Here is an 18,345-nt window from a genome sequence, read left to right on the forward strand (position 1 = left end):
TCCATCCAAGGCCTTCAGCCATCCCCTGGTGGCACAGAGCCTTCCTTACTCCTTCAGTCTCCCTCTCCTTTCTTCTTTGTCTTCTCCTGGTGTTTTTTTCCATTTCCACAGTTGAACAGGTTTCACCCCTGCCCTTTCCACCTGCAGCTGGGAGGCACCAGGCGGGAGGAAGAGACTGGTTTGAATAGGTCTCACTCCAACAGCCCCAGGCTGACAGCACCACCCCGGGCACCAAGGCAGGGAACAGGCCATTGTTCTAGGGAATCTGCACCCCAGACTGCTCCCTGCACTCCTTGCCTGCCCCCTGCATCACCCTGCCTGCACCCTGCCCATTCCCTGCCTTCTCAGCCCATCCTGTCTAGCCCCATCCCATGAGGATTCTTCCCCACCCTGCCAGGTGTAGCAATGCAGGATGTGCCCAACTCACTCCAATCCAGCTCAGAGGGGCCACAGTGTCTGCAGCATCATCGTCTCACAGCCTGGGAGAGCCTTGGCATCATCCTGGCACAATGGTGGCACCATCCTGGCACTGTTCTGCTGTGCATGGCCAGCGCCTGGACGGGGACAGTGGTTCTTGTGCTTGGCCTATGCCTCCATGGCACTGGGGCTGGAGCCTCAGCAAGCACTAGGCTGTGCTGGGCTGCGGTGCCACACCACACCGAACTGCACCAGCACCTGCAGCGATGTCATTCCATGCCATGCCACAAATGTGCCATGCCGTGCAGCGCCGTTCCAAGCCGGGCAGCGCCGTGCGGTGCAGACGCTGCAGGGCCGTGCGGCGGGGCGGGGACTGGGGCAGATGTTGCTCACCCTGCTCCTCCCTCCGCTCAAGCCCAGACCCGTCCGTGCCCCGGCGCAGCAGAGCCGGCAGCGGCGGCGGGCTCAGGTAAGGGATTCTCCCACCCCGCCGGGACCCCGGGGCCTCCGTCCTGCCTCTGGCCGCCCAGCGCGACGGGGAGCGGGCTGGGGAAACTGAAGCATAGCCAGGCGACGGCGCTGGAAAAGCGGTGTGAACCCCCTCCCCTCCGTCCCACTGTCCTCCTTTCACTCCCTCCCCAAGAGTTTGGCAATCTTGGGGTGCTGGGGACCCCCTTTTCCGAGGCCGGCGGTCGCTCCCACCCCCGGATCCGCCACCAGCCCAGATGGAAAAGAAAGGAAAACTGGGAGAGGTGCCCAGCGAAACCAGCTGGGGCGGGAGCGAGGGGCCCCTCGGCCCTCCCCCCCACCGCACCCCGACCACCTTTGACCCCTTCGAAGGTGTCACCCTCCCCCGCCTGGCGCACCGCACCCTTTATTTATGGTAGGACCTGCAAGAAGGCAAAGCAAACACAGCCTCGCCTCCCCTCCACCGCCATCGTGGCACGCCCGGGGTGACATGAGGGATGGTAGGGGTGCAGGGTGGGGGGCACCCATGGGTGCAGCCCGGCTGGGGGCGTGGGGACGAGCTGTGTTCCCGCTGTTGCCCGCAGGCTCTCGGCGCGGCATGGGGGAGGCCAGTGACATGGACAGCGGGATCGTGCTGCACTCGGGTGAGAATGGGGTCTGGGGCTCTGGGAGGTTTTGGGGTGCCCCTGTCGCCCAGGAGTGCTCTGATAGACGTGTCCCTCCTTCCCAGGCAGGGAACGGAGCACTTCGGTGCATGGGGACGCACTAGGGGCACATGAGCTGCCTGGAGAGAGCTTTGGGGAAATGAAGGAGTGGAGGAATGGAGGCTCCCCCTGCGTTTCGGGAGGCATCCCAAGTGTAGAGGGGGGTGCTGTGGACAGGATTTGACTCAGATGGGCTTGGCTTGGGATGGCTGAGTCAGACTGAAACCTTCCTCCTGTGCCCCCCCTCCCACCCCCCAGCAGGGACGTCACACGTGTCCCGGGGGGGCTGAAGCACCCATGGTGCTGCTGGGGGAATTTCATGCATACCCTGGGGCATTGGAGGACCCATGGGTGCTGCTAGGGGAGGAGTTCCTGGATACGCTGGGGGGTTGGAACACCAATGGGTGCTGCTGGGTGGGGGAAACAGGTGTTCCACGGGAGCCAGTACACCCACGGGGTGCTGCTGTGGGGGAAGGGAGGCGCAGCTGCTTTGGGGCAGCTGGAGTGCCCATGGGTGTGCTGGGAGGGTCGTGGCTGCTTTTTCCTCCCCCTGCGGTGGAGGGAAAACTAAGGTAGGGAGGCTGTGGAGTGGTGGAGGATGGTACCTGGGTGCTCCCATCCCTCCAGATGTCCATGTATCTGTTCCAGGCCCTGACAGCCCAGTGTCCCCCCTGAAGGAGCGGGTGCTGGTGGGGCAGCGGCAGCAGCAGGCACTGGAGGCCCAGCTGGATGGCTGCATCCAGGAGCTGCGACAGCTGTGCCTGCGTGAGGCGGTGAGCAGGGCATGAGGACCCCCTGCCCACCTTCATATACTGCCATGGCTCTGCTCAGTGTCCCTGTGCCATCCTCAGGAGCTGACGGGGACCCTGCCCTGCGAGTACCCCCTGAAAGCTGGCGAGAAGCCCCCCAAGGTCCGTCGCAGGATCGGGGCTGCCTTCAAGCTGGATGAGATCGCCGTTCTGCGTGGGGTGGTGAGACAGTCACTGGGGTGCAAAGGTGGTGGGGACCCATCCCATCCCATCCCATCCCATCCCATCCCATCCCATCCCATCCCATCCCATCCCATCCCATCCCATCCCCTCTGCTGTGGAAGCTGCCCGAGGGTCACCTGGAAATGTTGCCATCCCCATCCCATGGGTGGTGGTTAGGTGCCAAGTGCTGTAGGTGAGAGGGGCAGGGGATGCTTTCAAGCATGAGGTGGTGTTGAGTTAATGGGGTTATTCTGGGGTCCTAAACATAATGTGTGAGATTGGGGTGCCAAGGTGACGGGTGTGGGGAGAGTCCCAGGTGTATCGGGGTGCCAGAATTATGGGAGAAGGTGGGTTCCAAATGTCATGGGTAGTGGTGGGGTCCTAAGCATGATGGGTGGTGTTGGGTTCCAAGAGTGATGCTCGGTGTTGGGATCCCAGATGAGATGCTGGGAAGGGTTGGGATCCCAAGTGCTATGGGTGGCGTTGGGATGTTAAGCTTTATGGGGGGCTCAGGGGTGTTGAGGTGCATTTCTGAGCGTGTCCCCCGCCCCCAGGACCCTCTGGAACGGGAGCGGGCGCTGCAGCTGCAGATTGCTGAGGCCGCCCGCCGGCTCTGCTGCGAGGAGAACATCAGCCGGCAGGTGCGGAAGAGGCGGCAGACGGCAGCACTCCGGGAGGAGCAGAAGCTGCGGGATCTGGAGCAGGTTCTGAGCCAGCGGCGGCTCCTGGCAGGGCAGCGGGACATCAGTACTGCCAAGGGTGAGCCCTCCGAGCCCCATGGCGGGGGGGGATGCTGGAGAGCAGAACGGGGTGCTGCTTGGTTGGGTGTCCCTGGGGAATGCATCTAAATTACCCATTCCCTGTGAATGCACCCCACTGGATGCTGGGATCCTTCATCCCAAGTGCATGCGCTCTTCTGGAGGCATGCCCCTCTGCCATTCTCCTGTGTGTCCCTTCCCAATATGCCATCCACAATGCTGCACCCCAGTTCCCTGGTGAATGCACTTCCCTGGATGCACTCCAACTTTCCATCCCCTGTGAATACAACCTGGTTCTACATCGCCAGTGAATGCATGCCCCTAACACCCCCTGGTAAATGCACCCCAATTTCCCATTCCTGCTGAATATACCCCTTGGACGCCCCCTGGAAGGCCATCCCTGGTACATGCACCTTGCTACACTCAATGTCAATGCACCCTTTTGAAGGTACCCCAATACTTCATCTCTGGTGGTTGTACCCTTGTGAGTGCACCCCACAAAGAAGTCCCCAGTGCATGCACCCCAATAACTATTCCTGGCATATGTACCCCCTGAATGCACCCCAAAAGCCCATCCATAGTGCAAACACCCTGATAAACCATCCTCAGCAGTACCCCACTGAATCCACCCCAGTACTTCACCTCTGTTGATTGCAGCCTTCTGAAAGTACCCTAAGAGCTCACCCCTGCCGCTTGCACCTCATAACTATCCCCAGTCACCCGTCCTCAGGACCTGCACCCAAAGGGGGGCAGGATGTGGCCCAGCTGCCGTGTCCCCATCCCAGTGGCGGCCATCCAAGGGGGTCCCCGTTCTCTCCATGCCTGTCCCCTCCAAGGAACAGGGCCATGGTGGTGGCATCTCCTTCCCTGTCGGTGCCCCCAGCCTGCCCATCCCAGGCAGGCTGGGAGCTGCACGCTGCTCAGCAGAGCCGGCCTGGCCGGTACCGCTGCCGTCCCAGGGCGTGTTGGGACAGGTGGCGTGGGAGAGGGGAGTGGAGGCCCGCGGGGACGCGCTGGGTGGTGGCGGGGCCGTGGGAGCGCTTTGGCACCCGGAGGCGGCCCCAGCTCTGTTCTCACAGGGCCCTGCCCCATAGATCTCAGTGCCTCCGACGAGAGCTCTGTGTTTGACACCGGCCTGCTGAAGGAGGGTGAGGGGGCTGTGGGGACCAGGGGGGATCCCTGGCATGTTCCCTCCATTCCAACCCTTCCTGTGTCCCCTCTATCTCTACTCTCCCTGTGTCTCCTCCATCCCGTTCCACTGCCATGTATCCCCTCCATGCTGTTCCCGTGTGTGTCCCTTCCATCCCAGCCCCCCACATCTCCTCTCCATACCAACCATCCACCTGTTCCCTCCATACCAACTCTCCCTTTGTGTCCCCTCCATCCCAACCCTCCATCTCTCCTGCAGAGGACACACGGCCACCAGGACCTGCCACTCCACAGAAGTCCCCATCTCCCAAGGACCCCACCAAGGAGGAGGAGGAGGAGTCAGGGCCTGTGGTACCCACCCCCATTCCCTGGCAGGAGACCAGCCTGGACAGACCCTATGAGAGGACCAAAAATCCCAGCATCGACCCTGAGGATGGGGAAACCCAGAGCTCCCAATGCTGTCTTGGGTCCCTGATGGCTGCCCCTGCCAGTTCCTTGGCCCCCAGCAGCCCTGATTCTGCAAGCCCCTCAGTGTCCAGGACAGGGGACCCTTCCTACCGGTTTGTCCCCATCCGGACCGTGGTGCTGTGCCGGCAGGCAGGTTCCAGTGCTCCCAGCACCCCTGAGCCATCAGGACGGCAGGGACAGACCCAATCTCTGAGGTATGTCCTGAGCTTGAGGAGGATAGACAAGGGTTTCTGCTAGGGAGGATGGAGATAACCCCATGGAGAGGGGGATGGAGATAATCCCATGTGGAGGATGGAGCTCAATCCATGGGAAGGAGGATGGGAATGACCCTGTGAAGACAATGGAGCTCAGCTCATGGGGAGGATGTTGGAAATTATCCCATAGGAGGGATGGAGATAGTCCTACTGGCAGTAAAATGGAGCCAACCCTGTGGGAAGGAGGATGGGAGTAATCCTGTGGGAGAGGATGAAGAGAACCTCATGGAGATAATGGAGCTAAACCCATGGGGAGGAGGATGGAGATAATCCTATGGAGAAGATAATGGAGAGAACACCAAGGGAAGTGTGGACCTAACTCTATGGGGAGGATGGAGAAAATCTTTTGGGGAGGATGGACATGATCCCATGGGGAGGCGATGGAACTAACCCCTTGGAGATGATGGAGCTCAGTCATTGGGAGGATGGAGACAATATTATGGGGAGGATTGAGATAATCCCAGAGACCAGAATGAGGATAATCCTATGGGAATGTGGGAGAAAACCCTGTGGGGAGGATGGACAGAAATCCATTGGGAGGAGGTTGGAGATGATCCCATGGAGAGGATGGAAGTAAGCCTATGGAGAGGATGAACTAATCCCTTGGGAGGAAGTTAGATGTCTCCCCACGGAGTGGCTGGCTGTACCCATGGGTACACCTTTCCCAGAGCTTGCCCTGGCTTTAGGGTGAGGGGAAAGGTGCTCCTGCAGCCACAGTGTCTTGCCTGCAGGGTGGACCCATGCTGGCAGCCAGCTGAGCCCCGGGGCCGCAGCGCCACACCCCGCCGGCGCCCCACCTACTACACAGTCACCGTGCCCACCTCGTGCCTCCTGAGCCCCGGCCCTGCGTGCTGCTCTGGCTCCGATGACAGCATCTCCGACCTCTCCAGCATCTCCCACGCCACCTCCCCAGGCAGCAGCAGCCCTGACGTGTCCTTTGCGGTTCCGCTGCCCCTTGCCGAGCCTGGTTACTACCCACGGGGTGCCCTCCAGCTCCTGCCACCTGCTGGTCCCCTGACTTTCCTGTACGAGCAGGATCTGGCCCCGCTGCGGTACCAGCGCCTGGTGCCCTCCCGTAGCCGCATCGTGCGCACGCCCTCGCTCAAAGACTACGCACCTGCTGGGGCCCGGGGGCTCTCCAAGGCCGCCGTCACCGAGGAGCTCAAGTCATGGCACCAGCGTGCCCGGCTGAGGAGTGCCCGGCCCCACTCCCTCGACCGGCAAGGGGCTTTCCAGAGACCCCGTGGTGGGACCACCAGGGACGTGCCCATTGCTCATGGAATCCTGTCACTGGTTCAGGTATGACACGGGGTCTGGCTGGGAGTGGCCACGTGGGAGAAGAGAGACCCCCTGGGTGCTGTCCTGCAGGTGACATGAGTTGTTACCCTGAGGTAGTGTAGGGACATGTGGCTCTGGTGGGGTCCCGTGAGGATTTCTAGAGCAGGGGTGAAGGCCTGAGGGAGTCCATGGAGTCCTGTGAGGGTTGCTGGGACAGGACTGGGATTCCAGAAAGGAGCCTGGGGCAGGAACATAGTCTCAGGAGGGTCCTGAGGAGAGGATCAAGGTCCTTTAAGATCCTCTGAGGCAGAACTGGGACCTTCTGAGGGTCCTCTGAGCAGGTCCAAGGTCCCTCATAGGTTGGGTCTGGAGAGTCCCTCATAGTTCCTTGGGCAGGACCAACACCCTGAGTAGGTCTCCATGGGAAGATTAGGGTCCTGAGGGAATCACAAAGGAAGAATTTGGGTCCCAGAGCGGTCCTTGGGGCAGGACTGGGTTCCTGAGGAAGTCCAACAGCCAAGACCAGGGTCTTCTGTTCTTGGGAACAGAAATAAGGTCTTTAATGTCCTTCAGGGCAGGATGAGGGCCTGCTGAGAGTCCCATGGACAGGTTTGGAGTTCTGTGTAGGTCCCAGGGGCAGAACCAAGATCCCCTGGGGCAGGACTGGGGTCCCATGTGAGTACCTGGGATAGGGCCAGGACCTTAAGGGTGTCTCTGGAGCAGGACTGGGGTTCCATGTAGGTTCCTGCTTTCTCTTGCAGATCCCAAGGGCAAGACAAGGACCCTACGGGGGTTCGTGTTGCAGAACTGGGGTCTCATGGGAAAGACCAGAACCTTAAGGAGATTACTGGGGCAAAAATGGGATCCCATGAGAGTCCCATGGGAAAGACCAGGACTTCAGGGGGGTCCCTAGGGCAGGATCCATGTGGGTCCCTGGGGTAGCACTGGGGTGCCCTTGAGCAGGGAAGGATCCCTGCAGGCATTTCAGTGATCAGCTCCCCTTTCCACCTGGCAGTCTCACTGGGACAAATGCACCTGTGGCACAGCTGGGACACAGGCTGGGCAAGTGAGGACCTGTAGCCATGCCCCCACAGCTCCTTCAGCCCAGCCCTTGTGCCAGGATGTGCTCGCAGTGGTGCCCCTCAGACAAGGTAGGATGCCAACACCCACAGGGTCTTTGTCCCCCAGGGTCCCCCGGTGCAGGTGCTGCGGCGCTCGGCAGCCGGCGTGCCCGTGCAGGTCTACATGCCCGAGAACGGCGAGATTGTCACCCAAGTGTGAGTGCCATGTCCTCGCCCCGGGCGGGGGCACATCCTGGCTGGTCCAGGGGCGGCAGGGACGTCTCGTGCCTCCCCAGCCTGGCATGGGGCACAGGAGGGAGCCGCAAGTGGGGTGGCAGGGGCTGGCCCCCACCCTGTGTTCCCTCACTGGCACTGCAATGCTGATAGGGACACTGTGACCCCAGTGCTTATGGTGACCTTGGTGTCACCGCGACCCTGAATTTGAGGTTCTGGTCTCTAATAAAAGTGGTTTTTGGGATACGTCACTCTCAGGATGTGTCACCTCCATGTCCCCTCTGAGGTCCCCCATCCCTGGGTCCCATTGGCATTGCAGGATGGGACTCCGTGGATTTGGGGTCTGGCTGTGCTCAGGGCAGTAATGGGGTGATCCCAATGGCAAGAGGGTGCCCCAGATCCAGCTGTGCAGCCCTGGCACCCAGTGACCCAGGCTGGGAAAGGGGCAAGGAGTGGAAAGGAAGGATGGAATGGAGGTGAAGGGTGCGGGGTTGGGGTGCAGGAAGGTGGGCAGGAAGGGTGCAGGGGAGGGCTGCAAGGATGGGTGAAGGGATGGGGTGCCGGGGCAGGGAAATAAGGTGCTCCGGGAAAGGATGGGGTTGGAGAAAGGGTGCTGTGAACCAAAGTGATGGGGTGCAGGGATGGGATGGGGTGCAGGGCAGGCAAATAAGGAGTGCAGGGGTGGGATGAGGTGGGAGAAGGGGTGCTGGGAGGGGAAATGATGGGGAGCAGGGGGTAGGGAAGGGGTTGAATGTCGGGGATGGGGTGCGGGGAGTGGTGCAAGGACGAGCGAAGAGATGGGGTGCAAGAAGAGGGGAAATAAGGGTTTCCGGGGGTTGCAGTGGTGGGGGGCAGTGCCAGAGACGCTCCGGTCCCCGCATTCCCGCCTGGCCCTGCCTGTGCCCGGGGCCGGCGGCGTCGCTCCTCCCGGTGGGGGCGGGCGGGGGCCGGTGGCTGCGGCGGGAGGCGGCGCCGGGGGAACGGGAGAGGGAGGGACACCGGGCAGAAACCGAGCGCCGCCGGGCTGCGGCGTCACTGCGGGCCTGCGCCGGCCCCGCACGGCACCGGACGGCACCGGGAGACGCCGGCAGAGGGAGCGGCCCCGCGGCGCCGGCACCGGGCGGCACCAGGACCGGCCACGAGAGCGGCCCCGGTCCCGGTGCCGCCGCGCAGCCGCCGCCCTCGTCCCGGACAGCTCTGAGCGGGGACACCAGGCCCGGCCCCGGGATGGGGCCCGGGGGCCCCGGGAGCGGCTGGCCCCTGGCCGGGACCCTGCTGGTGGCCGTGGCCGCCTCGATGGGTAAGAGATATACGGGAAACAGGGAGGGCCGGGGGACCCGGTGCCACCCTGCGACTGGACACTGTGCCACCATCTGTGACACGGGGATCCCGCTGGGTGGGAGGGACTTCGTGCCACCGGCCGTGACTGTGAGTCGTGTCACACACGGCCCCTTTCACCGGGGGTTGCTTGCAACAAAGTGTTCCCCTGGGCGCTGTGCCCACTGCCCCCAAACCCTCCTCCCATTTGCCGCTTTCGGGGTGACCCCGGGAGCAGCAGGGACGGAGCCGGTGGCTGACCGAGCCGGGATGCCCAGCCCCGGGGAACCTGGGGGCTTCCCATGGACGAGCCCTGTGCCTCAGTTTCCCCACTTGTCCCTGAACTGCCGTGATCCCATTTTGGGATGTGTGAATAATGCCACGTGAGATTCCCGCAAAGCCCATTTCCGTGGCTGCTCCGGCGCCTCCGGCCGCCCCCGGACCTCGGCCCGCGGCTATTTCTGGGAAGACAGGTGGCTCCGGACAGAAATAGAGTGGGAAGTGCCACTGGAACACGCGGAAGGAGGGGAAGCTAGGGAGATCTGGAGGAATCTGGAGGGATCGGAGAGCTGGGTGGGATGGAGTGGCGTCTGCAAGGGTGTAGGGTTGGATGGAGCCGAGTATGGGGGTACATAGGGGCAGGGTTTGGAAGGAAGTGGAGTGGGATGGGGCAGGGTATGGGGGTACACAGGGGCAGAATGGAGCAGGGTTTTAAGGGATGTGGGGCAGGATGGAGCAGAGCAGGGGTTTGGGGGTACATAGGGACACCATTTGTGGGCCCATGGGGCAGGACACAGGAGGGTATAGGGGATGTGGGGCTGGATATGAGTGGGACAGGAAGCAGCGGGGTATTTGGGAGTGTATAGGGGCATATTTTGGGGATCCATGGGGCAGGACGGACCGGGGTACAAGGGGAATAGGACGCAGTGGGGTACAGGCTGTGCTCATGTGGGAGAGGAAGGGCATGGGGTGCTGCTGATGCCCCTGAGGGTGGTGACGGCCAGGTGCTCCAAGGCCCCGGTGGTGGGTGGCTGTCCACAGTGGCTGGGGGCGAAGACTGCCTGTGGTACGTGGACAGAAACGGGTCATGGCACCCTGGCTTCGACTGCGAGTTCTTCACCTTCTGCTGCGGCACGTGCCAGCAGCGGTACTGCTGCCGAGACCCTCTGCGCCTGCTCACCGAGCGCCAGCAGCGCCACTGCCTTGCCTTCAGGTGCCACAGCCGGGGCTGATGGGGCTGGGGGCTCTCCTGGGCAGCCTGGGTGCTGGGACTGGGGGTGCTGTGCACTAGTACTGGGTGCTGGGGACAGGCAGTTGTACTGGGTGCTGGTCACTCACTGTATGCTCTGGACTGGGCAGTAGTGCTGGACACTGGTATTGGGTACTGGGCAGTGGTATCTGGGCCCTTGCAGTGGGTGCTGGGCACTGGTACTGGGGGTTGGACATTGGTACTGAGCAGCGGCAGTGGATGCTGGATGCTGGGTGCTCTGCACTGGTACTTGGTGGGGGCACTGGGTGTTGGGCACTGGGCACTGTTACTGGATGCTGAATGCAGGTGCTGTGCACTGGTTCTGAGCACTGGGGAGTGATACTGGGCACTGGGCAGTGCTACTGGGTTGCTAGGCTGTTGGCTCTGGGTGCTGGACACTAACATTGGGTGCTGGGCATTGAGTGCTGGGTGCTGGACACTGGGCAGTGGTACTGGGTGTTGGGTACTGGTACTGGGTTGTTGGTCTCTGGCCAGTGGAACTGGGCATTGGTGCTTTGCACTGGGTGTTGGGACTCCTACTAGGTGCTGTGCACTTGGTACTGGTACTGGGTGCCAGGCTCTTGGCATTGGTACTGGGTGCTGGTATTGGGTTTTGGGTGCTGGACACTGGTACTGGGCACTGCACACTGGGGGATGGATGCTGTGGATTGGTCACTGGTACTGGGTGCTGGGCACTGGTTACTCCCACTGGATGCTGGTCACTGGGAGAGGGCACTGGTACAGGGCATTGGCTCTGCGTACTGGGCACAGCTGCTGGGTGGGCAATGCTACTGAGTGCTGATAGCAGTGCAGGACACTGTCACTGGGCATTGGTTCTGGGCACTGGGCGGTGTCACTGGGTGCTGGGCACGGGGCACAGGGCACTATCAGTGGGTGCTGGCTGGGGGTGTGTGCTGCGGGTGCCTCCCTGGCCCTGCTCCCCACGCCCGGGGGTCCCACAGCCCCAAGACCATCGCGGGCATCGCCTCAGCCGTGGTGCTTTTCATCGCCATCGTCACCACCATCGTCTGCTGCTTCATGTGCTCCTGCTGCTACCTGTACCAGCGCCGGCAGCACTCCCGCACACCCCTGCAAGGTGCGGGGCTGGGGGGCTGGGATGGGGGTGCAGGAGGATCCTGTAGGAAAAGTGGGTGGAGTGGGGTTGAGGGGGCCTAGAGGATTTCAGGGGGAAGGGGGGTCTGGTGAGGGGCTGTAGGGATGGGGGATGCAGGGTGTGCAGGAGGAGAGGATCAAGAGGGTCCTGCAGGTCAGGAGGTGCAGGGTTAGGAGGACCTGGGGGAATGGGAGGGTGCAGGAATGGGGGATGCACGGACGGGGGTGCAGGAGGAGGCTTGGTGAATGATGATGCTGTAGGTACAGGGTGGGGGATTGGGGGAGCCTGGACAGAGGCCTGTGGGAATTGGTGTGTGTCTGTGGGCTGTAGGGGTGGGAGGTGCAGGAGGGTCCTGTAGGTAGAGAGTGGAGGGGTTTGGGAAGAGGCAGGGAGGGTGTTGGGGTAAAAGGTGGAAGCTGAACAGATGAGAGATGAGAGGGAGCAGAAGAATCCTGTAGGTGTGGGGTGGGGGGAATGGTAGGGGAGGCAAAGAGAAGGGCAGCTGTTGGAATGAAGGGGGGGATCAGGAGGGTGGGGGGTGGACTGCAGGAATGAAGGTGTAGGAGGAGGGGTAGGGTACGGGGGTGGGGAGAAGGAGAGGTGCTGAGGTACACGGTGGAGGGATTGCGGGGGGGAAAATTGTGCACTGTGGTGAGGGTCTGGCTGACACCCCAGCGGCCACCAACCTGAGGGCCACCACCACTCTTAGGCACCATCCCTGTCCCTGTGTCGGGGTGCTGCAGACCTCCCCAATCTCTCCCACAGGCCCGGAAATTCCCCTGTCCAGCTACCACCCCGCAGCTCCCCCAGCTCCCTTCCCCGTGGACCCCAAAGCCGGCCCTACACCTCCCCAGCCTGGCTTCACCCCCATGGCCATGTACCCCCCGCCCGGCCCTGCCGCCCAGTACCCCATGTACCCCTCCGGGCCCCCCGTCTACAACCCCACAGGTGAGCACCGGGGGGGAACGGGGACCCTCCCTATTCCCCGGGGGGCCTGGCGGCCTGGTGACACCGCACCTGCTCTGCCTGCAGCACCGCCGCCCTACGTCCCGGCGCAGCCCAGCTACCCTGGAGCATGAGTCCCCGCGGGGACCCCCGTACCCGCCGCCGGCCAGCGGGGCCGGGCTGGGGACCCCAGGGACCCCCCCTGGCGCCGGGGGGCTGCCTTAGCCAGCGCTGGATCGGGCTCTTCCCAGCCATCCTGCGGTGATCCGGTGCCAGCAGAACAGGGCGGCCCTTGTGCCGCACACTGGGCCCTTTGTGGGCGCCTTCTCCCCCGGCTCCGGGTGCCAGTGGCCCCGAGCAGCCGCGGAGGGGTTCCCGGGGGGTCCTCCGAGGGCCGTGCACCGCTGCCTCCCTGCACACTACCCCCGGATTCACCCCCGGCTCTTCCCTCCGGGGTTGGCATTAAACCACGTCTTGTGCCCACAGCCTGGTGTTGTCTCGGTGATTCTAATGGGGAAAAAAGGAAGGGCAACGCCCCCAAACCCTTCCCGCGAATTGTTATGTGGGGAAACATGAATTCTGCTCTGTCCCTTCTGCTCCCGAGACTTCTCCCTCCCAAAATTGTGTTGGGATGGGTAATTCCCACCAAATCAGCCGCTTGGATGAGCCAGCCTGGAGTGCTGGCCGCCCACTCAGCCCCCGTCACTCAAAACGGAGTGTGAAACCACCCCTGGAATATTTCAGGTGAGAAAACAGTAAATTCTGCGCCGGGATTGAGACTCTGGGCGTGTGAACAATTCCTTTATCCATGCCCCCTCCCCTGGACAGGAATAAGCAGGGGAGGGTGGGTGGTGTGTGACCCCGATGGTTGTTCCTGGTGGGATTCATCCCTGCCAGCACTGCTGGCTAAATCTGGGACCAGAGTCCATCAGTCCAGGAGAACAGCCAGGCAGAGCCGCCTGGAAGGACAAACCGCTGTTCCATCTCCCAGCCCTCTGCATCATCCCCAAAAGCCGTCTGAGGTGCCCGGAGTGGGGGGAGCCACGGGGGAGCAGCTCCGAGTTTTATTGAAGTGGGATGGACAGGAAAAGAAATAAAAGCAGCGACGTGGGTTCTGGGGTGTGTGTACACAGCCAGCTGCGTGGGAGGCTCAGGATTCGGGGACCCCCCGCTCCCGGAGGTAGAGGTCACGGATTTCGGCCAGGCTGCGGCCGAGCCCGCCCAGCGCCTGGGCGATGCCGCGCAGCACGGCCGCGGTCTCCCGGCGGCTCTCGGCGTATTCGCGGCGGAACGCCCGCAGCTCCTGCACCAGCCGCTCGTTGGACTGCACGAGGCTGAGCTGGGGGCGCTCGGGGGTCCCGTCCAGCCCCCCGGGGGGCCCCGCCTCTCCCGCGCTGCAGTGACTGAGCTGCTCGGCCTCCTGCTCCAACAGCAGACTCGGGAAGTCGGAGCCCAGCGGCTCCTGCGGCCCGCGGAGGTCGCCGAGGGGGAGTTCGGAGGGTGCGGAGCGCGGGGGGCTCCGGCTCCAGCCCTCGCACAGCTCGCTGGGCGGGCAGATGCCGGTGCGGGGCAGCCGACAGTCTGAGCCGCGGCCGGGAGCGCCGTCGGCAGCGGGACCGTGGAAGGGCTCAGTCTTCACCTCCAAAGGCTCCTCCTTTACTGGCTCCTCCTTTACACCTGTGGGACCGAGGGCGAGCACAGGGCAGCTGCAGGGATCTCTCGTGTTCCCGGTGCCCCACGGACCAAGTGACAGACCCTGTTGTCTCCATCCCTGTGCTCATACATCCCCTCTCCTGCACCCAGCCCCAGTTCCATCTATACCTATCTCCATAGTTCCGTGTCCCTCATGATAGTTCAGTCCCTTGTCCCTCTACTGTCTCCAGTACTCCCATATCCCTGTCCTGAACATGGTGCCTCTACGTCCTTGTTTGGTCCTGGTACCACCACGTCCCAGTTCTCACCCCACTAACCCCCATGTCCCTGTCCTGGTCCCAGTACTGGAAGGTTCTTTGTCTCTGTCTTGGTCCTGGCCCATGTCACTGCCCCAGTCCCACCACATCTTTGTCCTGTTCCCAGCCCCTTCTTATCCCTGTCCAGGTCCCAGTACCCTGTGCCTTTTGTCCCTGTCCTAATCCCAGTCACCCATATCCTTCTCCTGATCCTGGTACCCTTCTGTCCTGGTATAGGTGCCCCTGTTACTCTCCCTGTCTCCTATGTCCCTGTCCTGGTCCTCCCAACATCCCTGTCACCTGTCCCAATATTCCATGTTCGTATCCCTTTGCCCTGACTCTGTGTTCCCTCTGTGTCCCTGCCCCACTGTTCCTGCCCAGTCCCTCCATGCACCTGTAGTGGTCCCAGTGTCCTGGTCCTGGTTTTTCCCACATCTTGGTCCCAGTCCCCTCACATCCCTGCTCTGTTTGCCTGGATCTATGTCCCAGTCCCTCCATGTATCTTCCCAGGCCTAGTGATGCCTTAGGATGCCCCCATATCCCTCATGTTCCTGTCCCAATCCTCCATGTCCCTGCCATTGTCCCCTGTATCCATGTCCCTGTCCCCCATGGCATGGCCCCAGTGTCCCTGTCCTGGCCCTTATCTCCTGTGTTCCTGTCCTGGTCCCTCTACACACTTGTCCTGCTCCCAGTTTCTTGCTCCTCATCCCGTGCTCTTGTTCCTGGTCTCCTGTGTCCCTGTCTCAGAACCATGTTTCTGTCCTGGTCCCCTGTGTCCTGGTTACTCCATGTCCCTTTACTGGAGGGACCAGTGCCTCTGTGCCTTTGTGCCTCTGTGTCCATGTCCCAGTTCCTCATGTCCCTGTCCTGATGCCCTGTATCCTGGTTCTCCAGGTGCTGATCCAGGCCTCCTGAGTCTCCATCCCCATCTCCCCATGCACCTGCCCCCGTGTTCTGATCTGGCTGTGTCCCTTTGCTGGTGCTAGTCCCCTGTGTCCCTGCATGCACCTGTCCTGGTCCCAGTGACCTGTTTCAGGCTCAGTTCTCTTGCATCCAAGTCCCAGTCACCCATGTCTATGTCCTGGACCCTCACATCTTGGTCACAGTATCTCCATGTCACTATCGTGGTCTCCTGTATCCCGATCCCCTCACTTCCTGGTCCCCCTGTGTCCCTCTTCCTCCCAACCTCTCCCAGTCCCAGTGGCCCTGTGTCTGTGTCCTGGTTTCCCATGTCCATGTCCTGGTCCTGCATGTTCTGGTGCTGGTCCTCGTCTCTCTTGAGACCAGGGTTAGATGGGATACTGGGGAGAAATTCCTCCATGCATATGTCCTGGTCCCAGAGTCCCTATGTACCTATTGCTTGCCCCACTTCCTAAACCCATTTCTCCATGTCCCATTCCAACTCATCCATGGCCCCCATTTCGTCCCCCATCCCGGTCACCCAGCAAGTCCCTGCCCCATGTCTGTCCTGGTTCCTCATGTCCCTGTCCCACCATATACCTGTGCCGGTCCCCGCCGGAACGCGGTCCCAGCACCCCCGCGACCCTGCCCCGCTCTCCCCGGTCCCAGTCCCGGTCCCGCATGTGCGTGTCCATGTCCTCCGTGCACGTGTCTCCACTCTTCCGTCCCGGGCCAGCACCCTCGTGTCCCTGCCCTGTCCCGCTGCCGCTGCCCGCGCACTCACCGTGCTGTGCCGACCCCTCGGCGCTGCGCATCGAAGGCTCGGTTCCGGCGGCGCTGCGAGGACCCCAGACGGGGGCGGGCCCCGCTCCGGGCTCGGCCGCGCCGTTCCCGTTGCTCCCGTTATTCCCGGTGCTCCCGGTGTTCCCGTTCCTGGCGGCGGCCCTGCCGGCCGGGCCCTGCCGCTCCAGCCGGTGCCGGCTGATCTTGTCCCCGGCGCGGCGGCGCAGCCCCCGCCAGCGGTTCTTCACCTCGCCGATGTCGCGCTGGTGGCGGCCGGCGGCGTTCACCTTGTGCGTGATCCGCCACCAGATCTTCTGCTTCTCGTACGCGTTCACGGTACCGGCGGCGGCGCCGAACAGCAGCGGCTCGTACCGGAGCACTTCGCTCATCAGCACCTCCAGCTCCTGCAGCGTGAAGTTCGGCTTCCGCTTCAGCAGCCCCCGCCGCGCCCCGCCGCCGCCCGCCGCCGCCATGCTCCCCGCCGCCTCCGCCGCCTCATGCCGCCACCCCGCCGTCCATCGCCGCCGCCGTGTGCCCTGCACCGGTTCCCCGGTACTAAGCGGGGGAAGCGGAGCCGGAGACCCCCGGCAGCCCCCGTCGGGCGCTGCCGCAACCGGATCCGGGACGGACCGGACGGGCCGGGGCTGCACCGGGCCCCCTGCCGGCCCCGCCGCGCGCCGCTCCGCCCCCGGTGCGTTAACGGCGGCCCCGGTGCGACAGCGGCGCCCCCTGCCGGCCCCGCCGCGCACAGCAGCGCCCCGGCTCGGTAACGGCGCCCCCTGCCGGGCGCGCTCCCTCCCCATCGGGGGCTGCGCCGCCCCGCTGCGCCCCGGCCCCCCGGTTTTAGTGACGCCGTCGGTGCTCGGGAGACGCCCCTGGTGCTCTCACCCCCGGGCCGGCCGGATGCTCGGTGTGGGATGTCCCAATGGCCCCGTGGTGCCCGCGTTAGCAGGCGCCGCCCCAAGGGGCAGGAGGACCCCGTGATGCGGATACTGCTCCTCCCGCTGGGGCCACGGCTTTGCGCGGCTGCAGAAATGCCCCCCAACACGGCGTTTCACCTCTACCGGGAGCCGCCTCTCAGCCACGCATGTGGGTGTCCCGGAGCAGGGAGAGCCTCCCGGGGGACACCCGTGTGCTGCTGCATCCCAAAACGGCCCTCGCCCCGTGGTGCCAGGGGGAGAACAGTTCTGGGTGACCCCAGGGGTTTGGGGTGCTCAGTTTTGGGGTCACCCCGGAGTTTTAGGGTGACCCTGAGGCACCCAGTTCCGGATTTTACCTTGGAGTTTGGGGTGACCCTGGGGCTGCCCCAGGATTCCCAGTTCTGGGTGTACTCAAAGGGTTTTAGGTGACTGTGGGGTGGTCCTGGGGTGTTCAGTTCTTCATGACTCCAGAGTTTTGGGGTGTCTGCATGGCTCTGTGTGCCTGGTTGTCTGCGTCCAGCAGCAGCAGGGTGCCCCATTTGGGGGGTTTGGCTGTCTCACTTGGGGGGTCCTGGGTGCCCCATTTTCAGGGGTTCTGAGTGGGTGACGAGGGACACCCAGACTGGCTTGTCCAGGTGGTCCCAGGGTGCCCAGTTCAGGGTGGGCTATGGGTGTGGGAGAGGGAAAAGCTGCCCCTGGCTGAGGTTGCTGACTCCATTCCCAGACAGCCCCTGCACCTCAATTTGGGGTCTGGGGGCGTGGACCTGTCCAGAGGCACAGGAAGCATTTGGGTGAGCTTTATTGCTGATGCAGTGGCCACAGTCATACAAATCGTGATCAACGTGTCACGACGGGAAGGATGGGGGGAGGAGGATGGGCATCACATGACCCCAAAACCCACTGCCCCCCTTGAGCTGGTGCTTTCCCTGCTGTCTCTGAGGCGGATTTGGTTTCCATGCTCTGAGGGTCCTGGGGGTCCCCCTGCAGTACTGTGGGTGCGAACAAGATGCCCGAGCTCCTGGCCCCAGCCTGGCTCCCTGTGTCCCCCACTTCCATGCCCCCTCTCTCCCTGGCTGCTCCCTTCTCCCACCCTCCCATTCCTCCTGACATCAAGCCTGAACCCCCAGCTCTGCAGCCACTGCTGTGCCTGAATCCCAAAACTCTGCTGGCCACCCAGAAACCTTGTGGTGATGTGGTGATGGTCTGGGTGTCCCCTGCTCCCCCCCACGGCTGGGGGTACTCTTGCTCACCCCAGGCTGGACCCTGGATAGAGTGGGGTGCCAAACCCCTTTGTTAAGCTCTGACGGGGGATTTCCATGAGGATCAGCTCTGCAGACCCCTGCTCTATTCTTGGCATCTCCGGTGGGGCACAGTGCTGGTAGAAGAGTGAGCTTGAAGGCTTCACA

The 18,345-nt window shown here is 63.0% G+C and overlaps 3 protein-coding genes across 3 annotated transcripts; 2 read left to right on the plus strand and 1 right to left on the minus strand.

Moving 5' to 3' along the window:
- Window positions 1-683: 683 nt before the first annotated feature.
- Window positions 684-7,748, plus strand: LOC131093010 (innate immunity activator protein-like). Its single transcript, XM_058040010.1, has 10 exons — window positions 684-886; window positions 1,061-1,257; window positions 1,470-1,529; window positions 2,238-2,362; window positions 2,441-2,560; window positions 3,115-3,281; window positions 4,357-4,466; window positions 4,727-5,129; window positions 5,921-6,488; window positions 7,656-7,748. Exons 1-10 carry the CDS (start codon window positions 684-686, stop codon window positions 7,746-7,748), a joined length of 2,046 nt encoding a protein of 681 aa, XP_057895993.1.
- A 1,142-nt stretch (window positions 7,749-8,890) lies between these two features.
- On the plus strand, window positions 8,891-12,866 carry SHISA4 (shisa family member 4). The gene is made up of 5 exons (XM_058039749.1): window positions 8,891-9,062; window positions 10,121-10,292; window positions 11,291-11,424; window positions 12,208-12,390; window positions 12,475-12,866. The coding sequence occupies exons 1-5, from the start codon at window positions 8,990-8,992 to the stop codon at window positions 12,519-12,521; spliced, it is 609 nt and encodes a 202-aa protein (XP_057895732.1). The 5' UTR covers window positions 8,891-8,989; the 3' UTR covers window positions 12,522-12,866.
- Window positions 12,867-13,185: 319 nt separating this feature from the next.
- Window positions 13,186-16,480, minus strand: LOC131092839 (myb-related transcription factor, partner of profilin-like; the record flags this gene model as incomplete). Its single annotated transcript, XM_058039765.1, has 2 exons — window positions 13,186-14,064; window positions 16,021-16,480. Coding segments are annotated over 2 exons (987 nt in total), but the record flags the coding sequence as incomplete, so codon positions are not given.
- Window positions 16,481-18,345: the final 1,865 nt, after the last annotated feature.

This window comes from Melospiza georgiana, chromosome 23 (assembly GCF_028018845.1).
Source record: "Melospiza georgiana isolate bMelGeo1 chromosome 23, bMelGeo1.pri, whole genome shotgun sequence".
Classification (NCBI taxonomy): domain Eukaryota; kingdom Metazoa; phylum Chordata; class Aves; order Passeriformes; family Passerellidae; genus Melospiza; species Melospiza georgiana.